Below are 26,538 nucleotides of genomic sequence, written 5' to 3'. Positions count from 1 at the left end.
AACATCACCTGGCCCCCACAGTAAGACCCATTCTTCCTCGCCCACTATGCCCTGAATGTGAAGGGCTGTGGGCGAGGTGTTAAGACTAACACTGTTTCTGGGCTGCATGGGCGCCAGGGGGCCGAGGTGCAATTGGCTCAAAGGCCTGAGAAACACCTGGCCCCCAGGGAGGCCAATTATTGCAAACAATCACCCCTCCCCAGCCTAGCCTCAGCTTGATTGCTTGGCAGGGTAGGGGTGAATGAGAGCCCACAGCTGACAATCTCTGTCTGGCAGCACAGCGAGGCTGCTTTCATTTTCTCAGTCTCTGTCTCCGTGCACTCTGTGGGCCGTTTTTTTTTCTCCCCTTTCCTAGTCCACTCTCTGTGGACTGGGACAGGGGAGAAAAAAAACGTCCCACAGAGGGCACTGAGGCACCGGCCCTTCGGCCCATTCCCGAATGCCCGCCTTGCCAATCCGCGCCTGGCTATGCATATGCTTAAGGATTGGAGTCATGTTTTTGTGTATTATTATTATCAATGTAGCAGAAGGCGTGAGAAAGGTTGGAATGAGGCTGCTTGTATTGAAAATAGGGGCTTCTGAACTTACTCCACTTGATATTATGTTTTAGGAAACAGACAGGTTTTTATGGACCTCCTAAACTTGAAAATCTTATGGAGCATGCAGAGGGTGAGGAAGCAGGCAGAGAAGACTGCATTGATCTGGTTCTTCATGTTTAGTTTGCTATCAAGGATTATACCAAGGTTTCGGGCTTGGTCCGTGGGGGTTTGGGAGGTCCCAGTTGGATGGGCTACCAGTAGTCTTCCCACGGTGAGGCAGTGTTCCAGAGTATCAAAATCTCTGTTTTGTCTGTGCTGAGTCTGAGGCAGTTGTCCTTCATCCAGTCGGTTGCAATGATCGTTAAAAGCTGGAAGTCGGGCTTCTTGGTGGCGGGGTCTTTGGATAGCAAGAGGATGAGCTGGGTGTCATCTGCATAGGAGATGGTGTTCAGTCCATGGTGTCTGAGGATGTTGGCTAAGGGGGTCATATAGGTGTTGAAGATGGTGGGGATGAAGGATGATCCTTGGGGGACACCGTAGATGATGTCCTTGGGCTTCAAGGTGAAAAAAGGGAGGAGGACAAAGTTTCCGTAGATGGTGGATATCTTGTCATGAAAGTAGTTGGCAAGAGAGTCGCACAAGTCCTGGAAGGGGAAGTTGCTCTTTTCAGATGCTGAGGGGTTGTAGAACTCTTTGACGATGCTGAAGAAGTCTTTGCTGTGGTTGGAGCTGGCTTGGATGCAGGTGGCTAAGGAGTGCCTTCTGGTATCTTTTAGGAGTTTGTAGTACTGGCTGAGTGAGTTCTTGAAGGTGGTTCGGCAAGTGGGATCCTTGGTGGCATGTCATCACCTTTTCATTTGTATGCAGTTGTGTTTCATGATTCTAAGTTTCAGTTGTACCAGCTGACTTGCTTGGAGGGTCTGTTGTGATTCTTGGTGCTATTCCTACTTAAATAATTTTAAAAAAGCATACTTCTGATCCCCCTTATTGGATTTTTGTCACTTTGGTGTCACTTTGTCTATTACATTTTATTCTATTTTTCAAATTTGCTTTGCTATTTTTATTGTTTTGCATTTAAACTTTATTACTGTTTTGGTACTGTTTAAATACTTTACACAGTGCCCTAAGTTAAGCCTGTCTGATCTGTGCCATGGCTACCAGGATGTTCAGCTCTATTTATTTTAGTGCCTTTAGTGGTTCACCCGGCCAAGGATTGTGATAATTACATAAGGTGGGAACTTACCCCTATGAACTAATAACCCAATTTCTTACAATGTGCATGTGAATCATATTACACAAAGCAAAGGCATGTATTGCAGATCTGTGACATCATGTAGTCTGTGGACAAGGAGAGGCAAGCTTGAACTGCATGAGATTTGGGGATTTTTTCCCCACGATTTTTGGAAAAAATGAGTGGTGTGGCAAATGGTTCATTTTAGAGCATACCGGTCACTGGAGCAGTACTTCTGGTTATGCGGGACCAGGATTAAATCTAGTTTTAACCAGGGCTTATCCAGTTATTCTCACAATTTACAAAGTTGTGGTAGTGGTTTGAAGTTCATTAGGCTAGCATTGTTACTCAAAAGAGGAAAGGACTAAAAATCAAATCTGTAGTGTACAAAAGGGGTTCTCTCAACCCCTGCACCTCTCCTCACCACCAAAGGATTTTTAGGTGGGGAATTACTAGTTCTGAAACAAGGACTTTTGGAACCCCAGGCAAAATGAAACGTTACTGTTCGGTTGCTCCCCTTACATCAACAACAAGGTCTTCTCCATTGTAATCTCTGGTCCGTTTGTGATGAATTCTGGTGCTACCATAAAGTATTGTCTTGCAGTGCCCTTAGTCTATCAATGGCCTTTGAAGTGGCAACAAATGGGGCATATCAAAGCACAATTTGAAGTAACGTTTGTCAAAATTGTATAAGAGCTAAGGTTGCCCCCCCCCCCCCCCCCACACGCACATCTGGAAAATAATTGCCAAGAGGTCATTTAGCTCCCTGAACCACTACCAATGTGTTAAATAGGAATTGAAAAAAATACGATTTTATGGAGATGTTTGTGGTTTCTTCTCCAAAGGATTTCTAGGAAATGTTGAGACAAACAGCGCATTTTTAAGCACATCTGGTCCAGTAATATCGGTCAAAGCTGCACAGGATTTAAAAGAAACTTTTCAGGGGAGGAGAGTGTTTCTGAATTGGGGTGGAGCCAGTTGTGGCTGCTACTGGATAGGGGTTGTGGGGTGGGGGGGGTAGTAAAAAAAAGACCTACCTGGAACGGCCGGCCGCCACCTTTCTTCCTTCCTCTTCCATCTTCCTTCTTCCTGTCTCCAGTTCTGGCCAGCAGCAAGAAGCACCCAGGCACATAGGTCTCTCTGAGTCAATCACAACGCTGCACTGCAGTGCTGTGATTGGTCTGAGCGCTGTGGTTCGGCACTTTGATGGGGACAAGGAACCTGTGCATGTTCCTCATCAGGCTGTGTAATGCAGCCTGGTGGGGAACATGTAAAGTGTGCATGACTGTTTGTCTGGCACAAGAGGGCCGGCCAAACAGTCATGCCAACTTAGGTAGTGCAAACCACTCTTCCCCCTGCTCTGGCCAACCCCGCCCAGCTACTGACTGCAAAAGGGGAGAGGATGTAGCCTTACGGCTAGAGCGGTCGACCATGGAGCTAGGGAACCAGGTTCGAGTCTCGGCAACGACGCTCTATATCCTGTGATTCTGGACAAATCACGTAATCTCACCATGCCTAACAAAGATGAATGTGTCCTCATGTAACAAAAGTGGTGCTCATGTAAAGCACTCTGATACCCGATATCTCGGGTCTAGTTCGCGCTATATAAAACTCTAAAAAAACACTTGGAAAAATAAAATGATATTAACGATACATTATTATAATTTTATTTTTCCTTTTGAGTTGTGGGTCGACGCTCCTGCGCCTTAGCGGAGGAGCCACCACTAGGTGTAGCTGGCACTGCCAGAATGACGATGGAAGGGCATGGGAGGGGACATGGTTGTTAAAAAGGGAGGCTGAGAGCCCATCACGGCCTAAGCAACTTCTGTTACCAGCTCCAAAATACACAAAAGATTTTGAAGGCGTCTCCCATGTCACAGAATGGAGGTTGCACAAGGCATATTGGGCTTTAGGGGTGCAGAACCTCCACACAGGAGGTGGAACACTATTCTGTATTATGCTTTCCTGCTCAACTTGTGATCACCATGTGAAATCGGCTCCACGCCATGTGAACGCTTGACGAGTTCTGATGATATGTCACACATAGAGTTGCGGTGTACTTTGGCTGGTCTCGTACTGGGACCCAAAAGAGCAGCTCTGCTAAAGAAGCTCAGTCGTGATCCACAGCATTCATTGCGCTTCCAGCAACTTTTAAAGACCCGCAGCTCGGTTCTGCCCTCTTCTCTAACAAATGGGATAAGTAGCAATGGCAAATCCCACCCTTCCTTCGTCGTAATGAGGGGTGTAAAGATCTTTTGGTATGATGCAGGTCCACAGAACAACAAAGAAAATTATTTAAGTTCCCCACAGGTGATCAGAATTTTCTATAACACGTGAACACTGGCCATGATGTGGCTGCTGGCTTTTAAAAGCCGGATGAGTTGAAGAGGACAGTAAAGGGCTTTGGTTCACGTCCCAATCGGCAAAAGAAAAACCGGCAAGGCTGAGATTAGATTTTTAAAACAAATGGTAAACTGATTTGTAACATACTGAGAGCAAAATTATTTAACTTTTATACATTACAGAGAGGTTATAGATATTGAAGACTCACGCATCACAACAATCTATTACGACAAACTACCATCAATACATTTGTTATGGAAAAACATCTTCAACCAAGAGACAATGAAGAATACAAGATTGAGCCAGAACAACCCACTGTTTAAATGTACATTCCTCAAGAATGACAAAAGTAAATAATCATGGTTTTTTAACAAACTAGCAAAGCAAGAACAAAGCATCAAACAAGATTCGCAACTTTGGGGGACGTGCACTGCCATAATCTAACTAATCAGACCAACCCCACTATGTCAACTTAATAAGGAACGGCAATGCTGTGTGGAAATAATGAAGATACACTGAATTAGAATGATGCAGTGTCAAGTTATTAACTAGGAAGCCAGCAAATTCTGGGGGTACTGCTTTAACTGTACAAGTCATAACACCAACAAACAAGCAATTGCAATGCAATAGGTCACGCGTTTGTGAAAGTTTGAGCTATTTCCATTGTAAATGATAATGCCTTTCAGTTCTGCAAACGGTGCATAAAAGGCATTGCCATTTCACTGCCAATAGGCCAAACTCTCGCAAATGTGAGACCTTTGTGGCACCCGCGATTTACCTTTCAACATCGTAAGCTGAAGCGTGGGTTCTGTGATAGCTTCAAAGGTAAAGCAATAGAAAAAAACTTTTTGTTTCTATTTCTTTACTTTTGAAGCAATCGCGGCATCCATGCTTTAGCTTAAGATATTAAAAGCCGAAGCGCGGGTGCTGTGATTGTAACAAAAGTAAATAAAGAAAGAAAGAAAATGGCGGTGTATGCTTTTTGTTTCTATTTATTTACTTTTGTTAAAGGAAAAGGTGGCTGTATGCTTTTTTAATTCTATTTATTTACTTTTGTTACAATGACAGCACCTGCGCTTTAACTTTGAACATCTTAAGCCAAAGCGGGGGTACCGCAATTGCTTCAAAAGTATACAAAGAGAAAAAGATTCACTTTTTTCAATTTGTTTACTGTTAAAGCAATTGTGGCACCAACGCTTTAGCATAAGAGGTTAAAGCTAAAGAGTAGGTGCCGCCATTGTAAAAATAACATAGATAAACATAAAAAAGGCATTCTGCCGCGTTCAGCCAGCAAATAACCAAAGAAATGCGCAGCTGCCACTATTCTTAGCGAGCTGGCCATTTTGAATAAATAAAAAATAAAAGCATTGGCGGAGAGGTGTCACAAAGCTATTTAAGAGAATAGTGCTCAAAGGCTGTAATTAAAACCTACTGAGTAACAACACATGTAAAAGGGGATGTCCTCATGAGAGGTTACAAGAAGAGAAAAGGCGGTACTGTGGAGGGACTACTAAGCCTATTGACCAATGAAAAGCCACCATTTGCAAAGGACAGGGACAGGAGCCAATTAAAAAGATGGGCCGAAAGTGGGCGAAGCTTCATGTTCTATCCTAAATACAGAATGTCTCGAAGAGACAGCGCAAGCGCTGCCTAGGCTGGACCTAAAAACTGAATACAAAACATCTTGCCATGGCCATCAGCGGCAAGATAACAACAGAAATTACACAAAGACTACGCAGGACTGATAGAAGCACACATCCCAAATTTAGATGAAAGGCCTCAGAGTCAGTTTGGAGCCTGGAACATAGTTGCTTCATTCACTTAATATATGTTCTACCAGTACATTAGAGAGCTTTTTTTACACACCAAGTATAGTGGGCACTGATTATTACACACAGATCATTTGGAAGTAGTTGGATATTACACCTTTTTAAATGCACACTCAGTCTGAAATCACCTATCATTATTAGTATGACTCTAAAGTCATATAATCAGGATTATGATTATACATGCAGCTCTTAGGAGCACATATGTGTTCCTTGGTAATATGCCAGTGTTATGAGTTGGGCCAACAATTCCATAATGCAAAGGAGGTCACCAGCCGTAGTGTATAATCTAGATGAGGCATGACATTTCTTTAAAAGGTGAAAACAATAATTTTACAGTGTAGTGGAGCACACCAGATGCCTTATAATAGTTTGATTTAGGTAATGAAAATCCTTTTAATATTTCAAGTTACAAATGCACTAGGGGTAAAGATTAGAGATTTCTGAGAAAGGCAGGCTCTGACTACATCAGGGTTCACACCATGGAGGTACTTGATTGTTAATTAATGGATTTTTCTTTACAACGCAATAGCTAATATACACCCAGTATTCTTACTTGCATACTGTCAAACCATGCATTCCACCAAATCACAGCACATTTATCAGCCCGTTAAAAATCTACGGGGCAACGTCTTGAAAAGGCTGTATTTCAAAATATCAGAAAATCGTCCTACCCAAATATTGAGAAAATATAGTGAACGTAAGTATATGTGTGTGTGTGTGTGTGTATATATTTATATAAATATATATATATATATATATATATATATATATATATATATATATATATATATATATATATATATATATATATATATATATATATATATATATATATATATATATATATATATATATATATATATATATATATATATATATATATATATATATAGGGACATGAAGCATGGAGCAGTGGAAGAAAAATGAGGAGTCAAAACTAGACGGCTTTGGCTTTCAGCAAGTCCAGTATACAGCAGCCTTGGGTTCCAAGGACAAACTATAGGCCCCTGCACCATTTTACACCAATTAAGAACTGTTGTGCATCTTTAGAAAGTTTTAATCTACCTCAAGTTGGTTGACCAAAGAGTTGTCAAACTTGAAGCCAGGAATTCTCTTTTCACTGCAGACCAGTCCCACGTCTTCGGTGTGCTTGCAGTCGGTTACCCCCCATCCGTTGGAAGTGCAGGCCGCTATCGTTGACTCCTTCCCATTACAGTTCACATTATCGAGCCAGATACGACCTATGGAGGAAAACAGAACAATGGCTAGGCTCATGGGCTAGTTTTACACAGTAAGCGCTTCCCAATGTACTAAGATGAAGAAAATGAAAAGTGACCGAAAGTGGATTCTTCCCTCTTCATCTCCACCCACAATGCACAGTGTGATTTAAAAACCCTCAAGATTTAAAAATGCTGTCATTCAAGAGCATACCTATTCAGTCGAATTCAATGCCCATTCGATCTCTACACATGGTTTACATTGACATTGCTTGAACACAGGTGTGTATCCCTTTAATTTCACTGATGCATACGCAGCTGGGCATTTTGATTGCTACCTATTCCTTAACCCCTACTGAAATTGTCTCACTATAATATTTGCCAAGGATTCTTAGAAATACTATCTTGCTTATAGCATAGCACTAAAAAATCAACATGCACTGTGATATGTAAGATGCAAAATTGGTGTGTTTATTGATGTGACTTGGAAAAAAGTGTTTGTCAGACAAAGGCAGATTGAGATCACACTCAGGGCAGCTAACGACAAGAGACCCCGGGACTGAAAATGTAAAACACATGATGTTTGATATTAGAGTGAAACTTAATGCCATGCCCAAACAAACCAGATGTCTATCTCATATATCTCCCGGAGAGGTAGAGCAATTCTTGTAGAATATTATTGAAACAAAAAGAATGATGCATTAAAACTTCAAAAAATGTTATTTCCACTATGAAGGAAATGTTTTAGGAGACCTGAATTGGACTGAAATTCAACATGTTTTTGCCCCAATACTGCTTATTGTGAATGTGTTTTAGCAGTTGAGGGCCAATATCGAAGTTCAGCTGTGTTTTGAAATTGGTGTAACCCACACCCATAGGGAGCTGTATACTGAAATAATAGTAAATCACTTTTGGGCTGGAATTAACTTTGCTAAAAGTGACACTTTTTCAGCTCACTATGTTCATTAACTTGGAGGAAAACCATAAAGTGAAGAGACAATAAAGGACAGGGCTACATGCCATGTTACACACACTCACGTGCAAACAACAAAACTAAGATTTCCAACATTTACTTGCCTCAAGTCCACAGCAAATGCACTTCTGAAAATTATGCAAAATTTAAAAAAAACTCTGTAAAACTGGCTCACAGATTTCCCTGTACACATTATTTGCTAAAGCCCTCAGATAGTGTAGAATTCTACGATCAATTGACATCATATCTACTTGAAAGATAACTCAATAATTTACTGAAAACAATTATTCAGTGTATTTGTAAAATACACTGATCACTGCATTTTGCTGCAAAGGAACGCAAACCAGAGCAAGATATACAGCCACAAAAAATGTCTGCTCTGAGCAACGGTGACCTGCATACAAATTGCCTAAACAAAGCTAGTTAGATTTCCATACCATTAGTGAGGGCAGTGTACCTCCACCATTGAAAGCTCTAAAATGGTGGCTTCGAGCAATGCCTTGCCTTGCATGTGTAGAGTAAAGAAGGCACTTGTCTACTTGCTCACTTATTACACTCAATGGCTTTTCACGAAGGGTGTACAAAGTTCTAAAGTCTCTTCTCTCGCAACTTTGCGTATATTTTTAGGTCTTGCTGACAGGTCATTTAACTGTCTCCTGTTAAAAGATCTATTGTGTACAATACCATTACTCGAAGTGAGTGTTGGGTCAGTCCATTGCTCATGATTTCCTGGCTTTCACTTATGTCTTATTTGCTTGCCTCTTATACAATGGTTTTCCTTCAAGTTCTCACCCTGCTCCTCCCCGCTCACCGTTCCCTGTTGCTCGTGGCATTGAGTCGCTCCTCCTAATCCTCCATTGCTCCCTCTACCTCTTAATGTCCCTTTTTTTAAATCTGTACTTTTTTCTTTTTCAGAGGGACTGGGGTTGCAGTTTGCTACCAATTGGGTCCTTTATCTTTAAAGCGCTTTTATGCACGTATTCTTTTTTAATAAATCTCCAAAAAGATGGGCGCCTGCCATCTTGGAACAGTAAATAGTAAAAAAAATTAAAAACATTGTCAGGACACATATATATGTGGATTTGTAGTGATACATGCATTCATTTTTTCGCAACGATGTTCCACATTGGTCACAAGCACTGGCAAAGTCAAAAGGTTGGTAAATCTTTCAAGTGCACAAACTATTGGCTTTACCAGTACATATTTAAACTAGTCCAGTAAGTAAAGCATGGATCTCCTGTAACTATAAAAAAAAATAGGGATAGCTAGCTGCAACAGGGGACTGGTGGCACTGAGCAGCCATCTACCATGTTCCCTGCTTTGAAAGCATGCACCCTTCTGTCCTCACTGAAAAATGAATGCATCTGGACATGAAGCCCAACGTATGAGGAGTGCTCTCAGGAGTCCACTCACATATCCCTGACACCATCACAACACCATAGCCCTGCTTACCCTCCTGAGATGCATGGGGAAACCTCAAGAGACTTTGGGCTACCATGCCTGCCATTTACTGGCAGAGTACCTTAGGAGGGTGAAGCTGAGTCCTCACTCGTTCTGTTAAAATTAGTGATGTCCCTCACGGAGACCTCCTCCTCCAAGGAGGAAATGATTAACAGGAAGGTGGAATGACCCTCCTCCCCATCCATTATTCCCTTCTACTTAGAGGTCCCAGGGTGGGATACCACCGAAATGAAAGCACCGTCTTGGAATCAAGCGTCCCATGGATCCTCTCCAGAGGGTGCTAGGTAGTGCTGCGGCAGGGACAGTGGAGCACTTTTAACTAGTCATGCTAAAGTTCAAGGAAAATTGAGAATCTCCCCAAACTACCCACTGGCTGGAAATGCTAGTATTTCCTTGCCACACATGCACAGTTAGAGGTCCACACACCCCTACTTTGGACGCAATCAACCAAATGTATTTATTTGGGAGTTTGTACAGTGCTGCGTGGCACCTTGGCCACTTCAGAGTGCTAAAGAAAAGCAAAATATTTACATATCAAATGGAATTGCAGGCAATAGGACAATTAGAGTGGAGACAGTTATGAATACTGATCCCAGAAGGGGCATTCTTTGAACACTACTCTTAGAGGGAGGTATGTACCAACTCGAAACCCCTGCTAAATAACTCTTTTCAAAAGTCTTTTTATTTTCATGGGAAATTGTGCCAGAAAAAAATTGCGGGCTAACTGAGATACAGATTGTTGGACTTTTTACCCCCGAGGACCTGCCTCTGAATTTTACAGATGTCTTTTGGAAGATGGCTGTTGGATTACGTGTGTGGAGGGTGATCTCAAGATTCTATTTGGGATGTAGTGTGGAGCCAGGTTTTGCTGAAAACTCAGACCTTTGCTTCAGGAAAGTTCATGGATAATGCAGAGATGCTTACATTTGATTATGTATTACACCAGAAGGCAGTAGAAAGCCTCCAGTACTGGCATCAGGTGATTTTAATTAGAATAAATGCATGTACATTCTACCTGCTTGGTTCTGTAATCTTTGTAGCCTGGTGATGAGGTTTTTTGGGAGTCCAGTGAAAACCATAATGCAGCAGACCAAGCACATCATCCCTTTGTTTGTGTCAGCTTTATGGGATGGGCTGTCTAGAGTAATGGAAGAATTTTCCAAATGATTATACATTGAAAGTTGACTTCTTGGTCACTGATCTGAGGGGTGTAGATACGATTTAAATCAAAATGATTCCTAGATTTTTTATAAGGACCCTGAACAAAAGGAAACAAAGTGAGGGAGCCCCCCTTCCCAAAGGTTAGAATTATTGTTAGGCACTATTTAGATAGATGAAGCTTTCTTTATTCAAGTGTTGGATGTGATCGTGACAATTCTTTGAACCGTTATCAATAATTATGTGAATCTGGGTGTCAGCTTCCTATATTTTAAAGTGTACCCGGTGCAGATCAAAGATTTGTGCAAATGGGTGCATGTACCATTTGAAGATCAGCAGTGAGAAGGAAGACCCAGGTGGGACTCCGTATGACATAGAGCATGACAGCGACAATTCAATTCAGTTGGCTCTGATTGAGAAGGAAAATATAAATACAGTTTAATGCCACTTCTGACAACCCTGCCCTTTTTTTCGAACGGCTTAAGCAAAATATTATGGTCAACCATGTCAAAAGAGCTTGTTTTCCTTCATCAAAGGTGATGAGTAGATCTTTTCTAATGTTGGCCATAGCGAATTCTGTCCATCATAAATGTCTCAGCCAGACTGAAATTCATACCAGATATTGTTTTGTTCCACATATTCCTGTATTTTTCTGGTTATTTCCACTTCCAGAGTTTTACTCAAGTAAGGGAGGTTGGAAAATGGTCAGTAATCAGACAGAAATTGAGGACGTACTGTTGTCTCCTTCACGAGCAGTGTGATGATTGCACGTTTTATTTATTTGGACCAAAGGCCCTGCCACTGAGTAGGGAGGCATTAATTAGGCTTGCGATTTCAGGTAAGATGGCTAAAGGACGTTATTCCGTGCAAGACATAGTGCATTTTACACACGCAAATGAGAGGCTGTTGTTGTCTGAGTTGAGATGTATACTTCCTCTGCTGTTATGGGTTTGAAGGTGGTTAGAAGTGATTGGGATTGTTCAGGTTGGGGTACCTGGTAGGGCATAATGTCAAAGTTGTGTGCAATTGATTCTCCTATATTTTAGATTTTAGTTTCATAAAATGTCAAGAGGTCTTCACATTGTTCATGAGAAGTGATGGGATATATTGCATCACTCCTGAATGAGCAAATTTTTGGAAGATACTAAAAGACACCTTCGTTTAGTTTGGGGCGCTGATGTGTTTTGGAGACGTGTACACTTTTCTCCATTTTACTGCATTGTGGCATGCTCTCATCTGTCTTCTCCAGTTATCCAGGAAGAGTTCTAATAATTAATTACATTATGTACGTTCCAGTTTCCAGCTTTTTCTCTTCATTTCAGATAATTTTTGGTTATACCATTTGTTAGTAGATTTACTCTTCAGCTCATGTTCTCTTTGCAGGCAAAGTACCAACACACTAAGTGCATTTGAAATGTTTTGGTTGAAGATATTCAAGACACCTTCGTCATTGCTTTATAAACAACTAGCAGCCCGTCCCGACGTTGTCCGGGTATGAATTGCTGCCGGCCAGTAGTATATTGTTTTCTAGGATTTCGTTTTGATAGCATTTCTTATCTGTGACAGGCCTGTGAAACGCTCCGATTCACAGTGAACTGCTGATGCCCTTAAGAGTGCGCGTTCAGTAGTGTGTGAACTCGAGTTTCCCTACTTTATTTTTCATTGCAATATTATATAGCGCAACCTCGACAGCATGGCATGAGCACAATTTGCATTTCTTATCTGTGACAGGCCTGTGAAACGCTCCGATTCACAGTGCACTGCTGATGCACTTAAGAGTGCGCGTTCAGTAGTGTGTGAACTCGAGTTTCCCTACTTTATTTTTCCTTTCAATATTATGTAGCGCGAACTCGACAGCATGGCATGAGCACAATTTACATTACAGAAGGTCACATTCATTTGTGGTAGGCACGGGGAGACTAAGCGATTTGCCTGGAATCACAGGATGTTGAGCTGATGCCGAGATTCAAACGTAGCTCCCCAGCTCTAAAGTTCGCAATTCTAGAACTTGTGGCGGGAGGTGTGTCTTAAAGTGTATGTCGGTGCTGGCCATCAATGAGAGAGACCTGTGCATTTTTCAAATCGGTGGTGAAAAAATACGAGTATGTTGCTGGAGATGTGGGCCGCCGTGCCACCAATGTACTTACCGGGTGAGGGTAAACACCCATTATTCCACAACTTTCTTTCCGCATACCATCACTCCGCATACTTTCATTACGAAAGTACCATGACTCCGCAATGCCATTATAACACATGGCATTACATTTTATATGCTTTTACCACGCATACATTTACTACGAAATTCGTTGTAAATGCATGAATGGTAAAAGCATGTATTTTTTTAATGTTTGGATAAGGTAAGTATGGGTATAGGGGTATATGTTTTGGGGTACTGAGGTATATGTTTTGGGGTGTTTGGGTATTTTAAGAGTTCAGATATAGTTTTGAGTTATGGGGTAAAGGGGTAGTTTTAGGGTTTAAGGATAGGTATGGGTTTTGGGGTACGGGGTATTTTTAGGGTTCAGGGCTAGGTTTGGATTTTGGGGTATAGGAGTATTTTTGTTGGGGTATAGGAGTATTTTTAGGGTTCAGCGGTAGGTTTGGGTTTTCAGGTACAGGGGTATTTTAAGGGTTCAGGGCTAGGTTTGGGTTTTGGGGTACAGGGGTATTTTTAGGGTTCAGGGCTAGGTTTGGGTTTTGGGGTACAGGGGTATTTTAGGGTTCAGGGGTAGGCTTGGGTTTTGGGGAACAGGGTTATTTTAATGGTTCAGGGCTAGGTTTGGGTTTTGGGGTACAGGCGTATTTTTAGGGTTCAGAGGTAGGTTTGGGTTTTGGGGTACAGGGGTATTTTAAGGGTTCAGGGCTAGGTTTGGGTTTTGGGGTACAAGGGTATTTTAAGGGTTTAGGGCTAGGTTTGAGTTTTGGGATACTGGGGTATTTTAGGGTTCAGGGGTAGGTTTGGGTTTTGGGGTACAGGGGTATTTTTAGTGTTCAAGGCTAGGTTTGGGTTTTGGGGTACAGGGGTATTCTTAGGGTTCAGGGGTAGGTTTGGGTTTTGAGGTACAGGGGTATTTATAGGGTTCAGGGCTAGGTTTGGGTTTTGGGGTACAGGGGTATTTTTAGGGTTTAGGGATAGGTTTGGGTTTTGGGGTACAGGGTATATTTATAGGGTTAAGATGGGTCAGGGTTTAAGGGTGTTGGGGTATTTTAAGAAGTACGGGTGGGTTATGATTATGGGGTGCAGGAGTATTTAAAGGGAGCAGGGTGGGATTAGCTCACGATAAAAGATATGGCATGAAGGGCGGAACGTACCACACGCCCCCAGCGTTTGTCACGCCCCTAGCACATGCCCAGAGCACAACGCAGACACGCCCACAAGGGACTACTTTGCTGGCACGGTTCTTTTACCTTTTAAATGTATATGGTGGGCGTCTGCATAGCCTATGTCCTTCTGCTGCAACTGCCCTTTCCAACTCTGTATTGGGTGTTGTGATTGGTGCTGTACTTTTTGAGTTTACCCGCCTCAAAGGTTTAGGCTGTCTCTTTATATTATTAGTATGGATGTCAAACTCATCTATTCAAAAATTATACAATTGTTTGAATAGTATGGCACATTCTTCAACATCGGCGTAAGATTAGCCCCCGCAGCCCAAATGGAGAGAGGGGCTCGCTAGCTCCAGGGGCCCCCTCCAGCCCTGTGCACAGGAGGCAGGCCCCTGGCCTCAGAGCTCCTGACTTTGTCCCGGGTGGGGGAGGGGCCCAATGTACTTTGCAAGGGGCCCCCCTCAAGTTTCGTTACGCCACTGCTCTTCAAGCTCATGTTAAAGATGATGATGATGATGATACAAGATACTGGATTGGAGGTGGATGACCAGAGAGTGGTCTGTTCATGAGATTGAGGTTACACTGTTAACAACTTGGTTTTATACCATTTTATTAATTTATTGTGCTGTGCTTTCATGATTTTTAAAGATTGAATACAGATTTATATTGATATTGAACTTGGTTTCAATATTCCGCTTTAACACTAGGTCAAGTGTGTGACGTGATGGAAGGGAGAACCAATCCCTGCTTGGTAAAGCCCACATGTTTTCAATATGTTCTCAGGCAGTTTGGGTTTATCAAACTACATGTGACAACTCACTTTAATGAGAGGAAGAGAAAGTCTCAGCTTGCTGGGCTGGACAAACTGTAGTAGTAAGGTAAGGCATGGAGGTCCCGGGCCGAAAACAAGCACTGGCCCCAACGCTCAGGGAGAAAGCTCCCTATGCATCAGTTCCTCATATATTTCATTTTCTTGAGATAAAAATTCAAAGCAGCCCGTATGACAAGATGCTCGGCCAGTATTATTGTTTTTAAGTAAGTGCTGGGGCGGTGGAGGTGAGGGCCCCTGTCATTGCAGCAGGCAGGCTGCAGCCACCCACCTATCTGCATATTAGCCCGAAGTCTCTTATTCCAGCAGCATACCTATGCTCTGTTGTCCTGGCCTCGGTTTTCCATCGAGTCCAGCAATGATGATCTGAATCATCACCTTCTGATAAAACAGTTCCGTTTCTCTCTCTTTTGATACTCTCTACTGTAACAATACAGTCTTAAATTTCTTCTCTGGCATTTAAAGCCAAGCCATTCAAAGTAGGACCAACAGGCATTAGATGATGCGAGGCCCACTTTGCCAAGAAATGCTTCCTCTGAAACACAAAAATTAAAGAAAAACACCTATTACACAAACCTTTCTCAGCTCCATGACCTCTTTCTGGAATAACATCTAAGGTCGCCTGCATACACAAACATCTGCATTTCTTTATTGGGATGGTCAAACACATTTCTGATTGCACTATATTTAAATGAAACTTTCAGGGAATTTTAGTGTTTACTTTCCAAAAATGTTACTTGTTGTTTTTCCTGCTTGTTTGGTGCTCGTTTACCCCCAAAAAGCAGTTTTAAGCGAATAAATAAATCCATTGTCCTGATGCTCAGGCAGCCAGTGCTGATGTTTTCCAGACCGCGTCCGAATGCGCTCCATCCTCCCGGGCTGACATGTCATAGGATACATGGACACAGAGGTCACCTACCCTATGTTTCTTGTGTGCGTGGGAACGTTTGTGAGGACACTACTTCTGGAAGCCTCCCAGTGAATGCCTACACCCTCAGGGAAATAAACTGACCCAAGAAAAGGGGGAATGATTTGTCACAAGGAGGCCATGAACCTAAAGCTTTGCAGTTTCAGACTGAATCCCAATGCAGTGGGATGTAAAATGCAGTCCCCTCTAAAGTACCATATCATGTTTGACTTGTAGAGGCACTAAGCAGCGAATAAGTCAGAATTGTTTTATGTATGACGCACCCAATAATTCAGGACTTGTATACTAACAACCACTGCATGTTTCTTCAGCCACACACATAACGATGCCCCCCACCATTCTATACCACTTCTCACTCCTAAATTATAAAAATATTCTTACCACCCTATACCATTACCTACCCCAAATCCCAAAAAATTGTCTTGCGAAACCTATACTCCTACCCACCCCTAAACCCTACCCACCTCTAAACCCTGAAAATAGTCTTACCACCCTATAAACGGACCATACCTAAACCCTAAAAATATCCTTACCATCCTATACCCTTACCCATCCTTAAACCATAAAAATACCCTTGCCACCTTGTATCCCTACGCTAAAAAGGCCCTTACCACCCTCTACCCCTACCTGCCTATGGCATTTGAGATTTCATCAGTGATGTCATGAGTGATGTCACTGACCATGTCATGAGTGATGAAATATGTGACGTCATCAGCAGTGCATTGCGGGCGCGCAAGTTATAGTTAGCTGAATTAACTATAACGGGGGAATTTCAATGGTTTTGTATGAATGAAATGTCCAGATAACTATAACATGTGTGAAACGTATGTTTTTTTTGTGAATTTTTAAGGTTTTTTAATTGCTAATTCCTAACTATAACGTGTGTAAAACCTATGGTTTTTTCAGTGAATTTCTAAGGTTTTTTAAATGCTAATTCCTAACAATAACGTGGCTGAAACCTATGGTTTTTTCAGTGAATTTCAAAGGATTTGTTAATGATAATTTTTAAATGTATTAATTGTTATTTTTTTTATACTGATTTACTACATTATTTTAAATTATTTATTTTTTAAATTACATTACATATTTATAATAGAAATTCAATTATTATTTTTTTAAATATTGAAATGGTAATTTTTTTATTTAATATTTTTTTAATTAATATATATTTTGTACATCAGGCAATGATATCCTATGGAAGGAAATTCAAGTTACTGGTAAGTACAGTTAAATTTACTTTTCAGGAATAGTAGTGAGCTAGATTGGAGAATTAATTCCTCTTCAATCCTGAGGTCCCCTGTGAGCCAACTAGCCCACTAGGTATCTCCAGTATGCGCCAGGCAGCTGTGTTGCAGAGAGATGTTCAAAGGGCACGCCCCTTTTTACAACACTCTGCAACAGAGCTCCATGGCGCTACTGGAGATACCTGTTGGACTAGTTTCCCCCTATGCGACCTCTGGATTGAACAGGAATTAATTCCCCAACTTTAAACGTGCCTCAGGGCATGTTTGCACTCACATCACCTCAAGCCGCGCCCCCTACCTTCACCACTGTGCAAACGCGCCTTGTAGAGTGTTCTAAGTTGGGGGATTAAGTCGACTTGCATACTGGGGGTCCTTGGAGGCCAACTAGCCCACCAGGAACCTCCAGTATGCACCAGAAGGCTGCGTTGCAGAGATGTAATGAGGCCACGCCCCTTTTTACACCTCTCTGTAACACAGCCCTCGGGCGCGTTTGCAGAGGAGGAACTAATTCCCCTTGCATACTGGGGCTCCATGGGGCCAACTAACCCACCAGGAACCTCCAGTATGCGCCAGGGGGCTGCATTGCAGGGAGGTGTAATGAGGCCACGCCCCTTTTTACACCTCTCTGCAATGCAGCCCCCTGGCGCGTTTGCAGAGGGGGAACTAATTCCCCTTGCATACTGGAGGTCCCTGGGGGCCAACTAGCCCACCAGGAGCCTCCAGTATGAGCCAGGGGGCTGTGTTGCTTTGCCCCAGGGTGTGGCGGTCCCCGGGGCAGTGTGGGGTGATTGGAGCCCCCCACACTTCTTTTTCACTATGCCCCCAGGATTTGGTCCCCCCGGGGGGTAATTTGAAAAAAAGCCGACCGGGCTAAAAAAAAGAAATTTGGCCCTTGGGGGTCCTTGTGGGACCACCTGAGCAGGCCTAGGGGGTCAGGGTGTTTCTACCCTGCCCCCTTTTTGCGTTCTACGCGCTTGTTTTCTGCTTTCTTGTGCCTCGGTCTACCAAGCACAAGATGGCTGCTAAAACTTCCTGGTTTGGAGTGTTCACAGCCAATGAGCATGCAGCTCATGCTCGCAAAGGTACACGTACGTACGCGTACGGTAAGCAGGCCTGTACACATACGTACGTGTACCCCGTGATTTTTTGAAGAAAAAAAAATGGGGAGGGCCTTGGGGGCCCTTGTGGGACCCCCTGAGCAGGCCTAGAGGGTCAGGGTGTTACTACCCTGCCCCCTTTGCGTGTTTTGCGCACTTGTTTCACTGCTTTCTTGTGCCTCAGTCTACTGAGGCACAAGATGGCTGCCAACACTTTCTGGTTTGGAGTGTTGACAGACAGTTGGCAGCCAATCAGCATGCAGCTCGTGCTCGGAAAGGTACGCGTACATACGCATACGTACGCAGACAGTACGCGTACGGTAAGCACCTATAGATATACTTATGATTTTACTTATGATTTTCTCAGGAACTACTGAACAGATTTACACCATTTAACAAAAAGTGTGATCTGCGAACTGAACTGTACCTTTTTGCCAAATTTGATGTAATTCCGTTCAGCCGTTCGGGCTGTAGCCCTGGCTAAAGGTCCTATGGAAAATTGCATGGGGAAAACACGTTTTGGGGCCCCCTTTTTTCTCGGCCCCTGCTTCACGAATCACCCCCAAACTTTCAGGGAAGGAGCAGGCCATTTTCTTGGAGAAATTCATGAAGATTTGTCCACCGGCGCCAAAGTTATTCCAAATAAAATGTTGCGGATTTTATATGGAAACTAGGTTCTAACTATAACTACCTACTGGCGAGCGCCAGTAGGTACTACACACCACACACACACACATATATATATATATCAAATCAGAACTGCTAACCAAACCAAACGATATGACCACAGAGACAAAGAATACCACACTCTTATCAAAAAACTGAGAGCAAACAAGAACTTGGTGATCAGACAGTCTGATAAGGGGGGCAACGTGGTCCTTTGGCCACGTAAAATGTACTTAGAGGAAGCCCATAAGCAACTCAACGATAGAGAGTGCTATCGTCGTATTTCCACGCAAGAGGCATCTAATTCTAGGAATGAAATTTACCTCAAACTATCGGCGTGGAGAAGCAAGGGCCTCATCACAATGGATGAATATAAGTTCCTGAAAAAAGACCACCCGGTTATGCCGGTGATATATTTCATCCCTAAAGTACATAAGAACATACAACAACCCCCTGGCAGGCCTATAATATCTGCTTGTAATAGTTTACTGGAGAACATGAGCAGATATATCGACTACTTTCTACAGGAATATGTGAGGGGTCTGCCTTCTTTCATTCTTGACACCAGTGACTTACTGAGAAAGATCCAAGACTTCATATGGTGCCCCAACTATGTGCTTGTATCTATGGATGTTACATCGCTGTATACCAGCATATTCCACATTGATGGTTTGAGGGCTGTGCAACATTTTTTGGAGAAAAGAAATACATGTTTCCATGATCATTCTAAAATGTTGTTGGATATGATTAACATCTGTCTTGAGAATAACATCTTTCTCTTTGCCAATCAGTTGTTCATACAGACCAGGGGGGTGGCAATGGGGGCCTGCTTCTCTCCCAGTTACGCCTGTCTACATATGGGGTACTGGGAGGAGCAGGTCCTGAGGAAGAAATTTGCAACCGTTATGGACACCAAAGTTAAACTTTGGTTAAGATATATAGATGACCTGGTTTTTGTATGGGATGGATCCGAGTCAGAGGTGACTCTGTTCATTGAAGAATTGAATACTAACAATTTGAACATACAATTTACGAGCACCCTGAGCAGAGTATCCATTGTATTTTTGGATGTGGAATTATATGTTTGTGATAACAGCTTGTATAACAGACTATACCGCAAACCCACAGCTGGGAACACACTTCTGCATGCTGGAAGCCATCACCCAGCACATCTGATACGCAACATCCCCTATGGGGAGATGTTGCGTATCAGAAGGATTTGCAGCAGTGAGGAAGAGTGCCGGCTGGCACAATCAGCATGTAGGGCCCGATTTGTTGAGCGTGGCTACAAAACAGACACGATAGATAATGCGACGCACAGGGCTAATAGAATTGATAGAACTGCACTCCTGGGCTCAGGCAGTGTACAAACTAGCTCTGTTACTGTTGGCACTGATAATGAGACAAGATTGATTATGGCATACAATAAACAGCATAAAAGTATCCATAAAATAATCAAAGATAACTGGCCTTTAGTCTCCTGTGATCCAGTGATTGGATCAGCCATCAGCAAAAATCCTAGCATTACATATCGTAAAGCACACTCAATGAAGGATAGTCTGGTTTCTAGCAGCCCTGAAGTGGTGTCAGGTACTTGGCTCAATGACAGTAAAGGCTTTTTGAGATGCTCTAGCTGCAAAGCATGTAAACATGGCATCAGTAAGACCGAGGTCTCTACCCCACTCTCACCCTTTTCAATTAAAATCCAACAAAAATTAAACTGTAAATCAGAATTTGTTGTGTACGTCTTGGAGTGCCCATGTGGCCTAAGATATGTTGGCAGCACCAGGCCACAGGTGCATAAGCGCATACTACAACATCTGCGAGCGATCACCCATGCAGATGCAGCTTACCCAGTGGCTAGGCACTTCGAGAGTAAACATGGAAAGGATGCATCCCTACTTAGGTATTTCGCGATTGACTGTGTTCCTCCCCAAAGGAGAGGCGGTGATAGGGAGTCCCTTCTAAGAAAACTTGAGACTCGCTATATAATCCTTTTGGATACTAAGGCACCGCTAGGCCTCAATACAGGGGAGGACTGCCACACGTATCTTTGAAACTATCTAAGTAGCACTGATTGAGCCAGTTACCCATGTTACTATTAGAATCTTTGAGTTGTTGCACTCTTAACAGTATTGATTGACTATGAACTGTGGATCACACATTATGTTTGAATACCCTACATCCCCTTTTTCCCTCCATGCCTAACAGATTATTTTCATTTAGATTTTAATTTTCACGCACTTGGTAGCACTTTTTTGCCATCAGCTTTTGTTGCACAATTAGCACATCTTGCACAAGTATAATGTTTACATCTCTGGCTGGGATATATGCCCATTATGGCATCATTGCACTTTATTGATCTATGGGCTTCAATATACAATACCATGATCATATGTGTTTATTAATCAATTACAATTTTAGTTATATTTTAATATTTATATAACTATTTATAGGCCTTCTTAACTTTTATATGAATTTTAAAAGTTTATCATTGCCAGTGCCATGTAAATATGCATGTATTAACTTGTATAGCAAAAGTGAAAACATTTTGTATTGTGCATAATTTCATAATGTTTAGTATATTAACATGTATTTATGATGCTAATTGAGTAACACTGTGAACAGTATACGGGCATTCATGCCGTAATTATTTGTCTCGAGGTGTAGAAACATTGACAGTATTTTTTCTGTTTCTAATACCATGTGATGGCACATTGCACTTTAAAAAGGGTGATCAGCCCTCGTGACGTTGTCATGTGATCAAGGCTATCTCTAGCCGAAACGCGTCATGGCGGACTGGTGCTGGGCTTAATACTAAAATAAAAATATTTGCACCAACTACGGGTCTTGCTGGTTCCTGTGTCTACTGTTCAGCTGAATGCTGTGTGTTGCCTAAAGGAGCGCCACGTACCTCATATATATATATATATACATATACATATATATATATATATATATATATATATATATATATATATATATATATATATATATATATATATATATATATATATATATATATATATGCAAAAAAGAAGCAGAGAACTCTGGGTACTTCCAAATGTCTGCTTTTCTATCAAGGTTTTTAAGGATAGGATTGGCGCAGTGCCATCCACCCGAGATAGAAAGGGCCAAGTCTTTTGCCATTTCTACAGCAAAGTCTTTAAACATAGAATTAGCACAGTGCCAGCCACGCTGAGCTGTAAATGACAAAAGCCTTTTATCACTCCAGGCACAATATTACAGCTTTGGATTGGTAAAATACCATCCAAGCCAACCTGACATGAATAAAAGCAACCCGTGGCACATGTTTCGCTATCATTATAGATCTTTATTATAGCTTCTCAGAGAGGTTTAGCTTAGTCCAGACACAAGGAAGCTCACCCGGGCAAGCAGGAGAATTAAGCATTCAGGAGGTGTACATCCCCTCGAGGGTCTGTACAGCTGAGGAAGACTTCTGCCATATTTAAAAGTGGAAAAATAATGGGTTCTGGGTAGGAAAGGTGACCTACACCCCCAATGTGGGCACTTTAGGGGTGGATTAGCCACTTGGGCTAGTAGCTTATTTGCCACTTGCACCCACATCCCTAACGACCCTAAATCTAGGATCTACGGGATACCGCTGACACCAGACCCTCAATTCTGATCATCCTTGCAAAAAGGACAAAAGAAGAGACCTCTGTCTGTGACAAGAGAAGCTACACAAGCCAAAGTCTTGATATTCTGCACCTGTGACAGCCTTTCTTCGGCTCGTCCTGGACCAAAGCTCGGTTTCCCCCGACAGATGGACCCCTTTGAGAGCCAAGGGCATAACCACTCGTTACCAGACTCCCTGGACTAGTGGTATTAGACCACTGCAAACGCAAGTAAGAACAACATACTGGAACCAAAACATTGCTGGCCATCAGGCCCTCTTAGGGATCAAGCAGAGGTTGATGGTCTAGTACATTGTGGAAAATATAGTTCTGACCTCCACAAAATTTTAGGCGGCTTACGTATTCCCCAGGACCTCCAGCCGCCAAAATCACTTTATGCTCTGCTTACCGCTGCCAAGGCTTGTTGGCTGCCAGTACAGCAACCACCCTCTTTCCTTGATGCTGCACCAAGAGGGAACTCTACAAAATCTTTATCTGACATCAACAGTGGCTTTATTTTAAACTCTTTGCACCCTGTTCCCCACCAGCACCATGTAAGCGGTAAAACCTGCTCTCCTGCGGCTCCCACTTGAGCACCAAGGACAGCCAGGACAACTCTGCACCGGGCTTCTGGAGCCAGGAGAAATCGAACTGACTGTCATGGTTTGGTCCTGGCACCAGCATCACCTTTGCTCTACTTTGGTTCCACATGACTCGACCTGAAAGTGACCTATTGTCATTAGCACTTTTTAATATTGACCACGATGATTAAGTTTTGCAGGACTGTTTTACACTGATGTATTATTGCTTATAAAATCCATAACTCCTATTAGACTTATCTTATCTACTTTGCTTTGGTCTCTAAATATACATAAAATCTGCTTTCTTTTTATAAATTTGTGCTGGATTTCTTTTGAGTCGTGTCACTTACTTATCGTCCATGTTGCTACTCAGAAATGCTAAACACATTTTCCTCTAGTAAAGCCTGACTGCTCTTTGCCACTCTACCAGGAATGACCTAAGGATTTATTTTAGTGAATCCAAGGACCATCTTTGAGGTATTCTGGGAGTATTGCCTGGTAAAGTCTAACCATCATCACCACATAATACTCCACCTTCCTACAACTTCACACTGGAGGATTCTCCACCAGAGAATTTATCAATGTTATATTGTATCATGATGGAGGTAATCTTCAGGCTCCCTATGGCTACATCTAGAAGCACACAATATCTGGCACAGACTCCTTTTCCATCTGCAAAGATGCAAGGCACACTCAGCCTTCCATTAAAGTTCAATAAATTGAATGCCATGAAACTGGGTAATAGTAGCACTTGTTATTTATTGCTCTTAAAAGTGGCAAAATTGTGATACATAAAATGAAGTCATTATTATTTAGTTTTTCTGCCATCGGGTTTTGATACGAACCATGGTGCCTAAGCTGAATTCAAAAGAAATGCTTTTCCTTGAAGGAGGCCTTCCTCTTTAATTATAGTACATGATAATCTTCTCACATTTTCTTAGAATTTTTTTTTTTTCACAACAAGTTTATTGACAAAGACGAGCATATGTAATAAGACGGACCCCCACAATCGGGATGGCACCATCAGACATTCCGATACAATCAAGAAAATAGACTTGAGTATTCAGTCAAGAATCATTGCAACACAAGGTTATAAGAAACGATCATCTCCGTCTTTATCATCAAATTACCCACTCTCCCCCAACTCCCAGATCCCTCCCCTGGATCCCACCCTAACCCTATGCATGTGTGTATGGACGGTGTCGATGAAAATTCTTAAAGTGGCAAGTGTATGTGTGGGGGGGAACGGGGCCGTCCGGCCACAGGGAGTTAAAGATCTTCCTCTGGTTCTACCGGGGGGTCCAGCGACAGGCCCCTGTAGTCCGCCCATCTCTTCCATATCTTAAAGTGCTTACGGGGGCACCCTCGGGCTTCAAAGATCGGTCGTTCCAGACCCATGCAGAAGTCTATGCCAGCCTTCCACGCACTCAGGGGGGGGGGTCTCACATCCTTCCATACTCGGGCTAGGTCTCTCTTGGCCACCACCAGCCCCAGGAGGAGCAGGTGTCTCTTGTACATATTGCCACCAACCCCCTCTAGAATATGCAGCAGACCCAGACGGTGGGTACGAGGGAGGGTCCAGCCCAACACCTCCGATAAGCAGTCCCACACACCTCTCCAGAAGCCAACCAATCTAGGACACGACCACATCGTGTGGAGCAACGTACCCCTCTCCAGCCCACATCTCAGACAGTCTGGGGACTCTATCAGTCCCGCCTTCCACAAACGCTCGCGAGTATAGTAGGCTCTGTGCAGGATTTTAAATTGGATTAGCCGGAATCGGACGGCAATGGCCGCGCCCCTCGGGGATTCCAAGGCCTCTCGCCAATCATCTTCATCCAGCTGACCAATGTCCATCTCCCAGGCCTCCTTCAGCGGGAGGAGGGTGGAGGAGCAATGGATGACCATTGTCTGGTAAATGCGTGAAACTTTTTTATCTCCAAGATCGCCCATGAATACCTTAGCTTCAATCGGGCTGAAGTCAGGGAGGGAGTCAACGTTGGTGAGACTGGGCAGCAGCGCATGCCGGAATTGCAAATATCGAAAAAATTGAGATTGGGGCATATCAAACTCGGTGCGAAGGGCCTGAAAGGATTTGAGGGTTGTGCCGGACAGTACATGGCCTAATTGCGAAATACCAATCGCGTCCCAGCCATCAAAACCTGATAGCTTAGACAGTTCTGGTAGCAAGCCGTTACGCCACAAGGGCGTCTCCGCGGTCAGTCTGCCCCACCAGCCCATGCGTCGCAGGGCCTGCCGCCACACCGCAAAAACGAGTTGTGTAACCCTCGGCAATGATCGACGCAACCGGGGTGAGTAGAGGATGGTGTGGAGCGAGTTGTCGCCCATCAAGGCACGTTCCAGGGCGTAGGCTGGGTCTTCACCATTGCTATACCACCAGTCGTTCAGAATGAGGAGGTGCGCGGCTTGATAGTAGGACTGCAGATCCGACGTGGCCAAGCCCCCACAGTAAGTGGACAAAAAGCACGTACGTAGCGCCACCCTGGCGGCACCTCCGGCCCACAGGAAGCGGCCCAGCAGAGAGTTGACCTGTCTAAACCATTGAGGTGGGATAGGATATGGGTGGTTCTGCAACTGATACAATAGGCGTGGTAGCGCCACCATCTTAAAAATAGCAGAGCGGCCAAAGATGGACAGGGGCATCCGAGACCAAGTCTTAACGTCCGACTGTACCCTCTCCCAGACTGGTATGAGATTATGGTCCCAAGCAGTGTCTGCCGAGGCCGAGAGAAAGACGCCGAGATATTTCAGCCCGGTCGTAGCCACCCGCAGCCCTGAGGCCCAGGGGTCCGCCAAGGCGCCCCCTCCTAGCACCCACAATGTGGACTTATGAAGGTTCAGATATAGGCCCGAGGCCTCCCCAAACTGTTGCATCACCTCCAGGACACGTGGGCCCGAGTGCTGCAAGTCGGTAAGGAAAAAGAGGACGTCATCCGCATACAGGGCTATTTTGTCTGACAGGGTGGCAGTCCATTGAAAGCCCCGTATCAGCGCATCCTGGCGCACTCTGGCAGCTAGGGGCTCCATGGCCAGTGCGAACAAATAGGGGGAAAGAGGGCAACCCTGTCTGGTCCCGCGGCCGATGTGGAACGTTTCGGACACAGCCCCGGCGACCCGCACCGAGGCCGTGATGTCTGTATAGAGGAGCCGGACGTATGATAGAAAGACCGGGCCCAGGTTGAGGCAGCGCAGCAAGGCAAACAGGTACGACCAGCTGACAGAGTCAAAGGCCTTGTTAATGTCGGCCAGCAGCAGCGCTGCCTGGTCCCCCAGGGTCCCAACAGCGTCAATCGCCGCCTGAGCACGACGGATATTATGTCGCGTTGCCCTGTGTGGCATGAAACCTGCCTGATCAGGATGGACCAGGTCGGTGATATGAGGAGCTAGGCGGTTCGCCAGGGCCTTGGCCAAAATCTTGGCCTCCACATTAATCAAAGAGATGGGCCTATATGAGTCATG

General features: G+C 43.6%; 1 protein-coding gene across 1 annotated transcript in view; it reads right to left on the bottom strand.

Moving 5' to 3' along the window:
* LOXL2 (lysyl oxidase like 2) overlaps nt 1-26,538 on the bottom strand; it is a 445,269-nt gene that overhangs the window by 309,689 nt on the left and 109,042 nt on the right. The window contains exon 3 of the mRNA XM_086943561.1: nt 7,008-7,183. Coding sequence (XP_086799687.1) covers nt 7,008-7,183 — 176 coding nt within the window. The remainder of the gene's footprint in view (nt 1-7,007; nt 7,184-26,538) is intronic.

This window comes from Lissotriton vulgaris, chromosome 11 (genome assembly GCF_964263255.1).
Source record: "Lissotriton vulgaris chromosome 11, aLisVul1.2, whole genome shotgun sequence".
Classification (NCBI taxonomy): domain Eukaryota; kingdom Metazoa; phylum Chordata; class Amphibia; order Caudata; family Salamandridae; genus Lissotriton; species Lissotriton vulgaris.
Note: the sequence above shows the minus strand (reverse complement) of the source record. Positions and strands in the feature narration are given on the sequence as shown.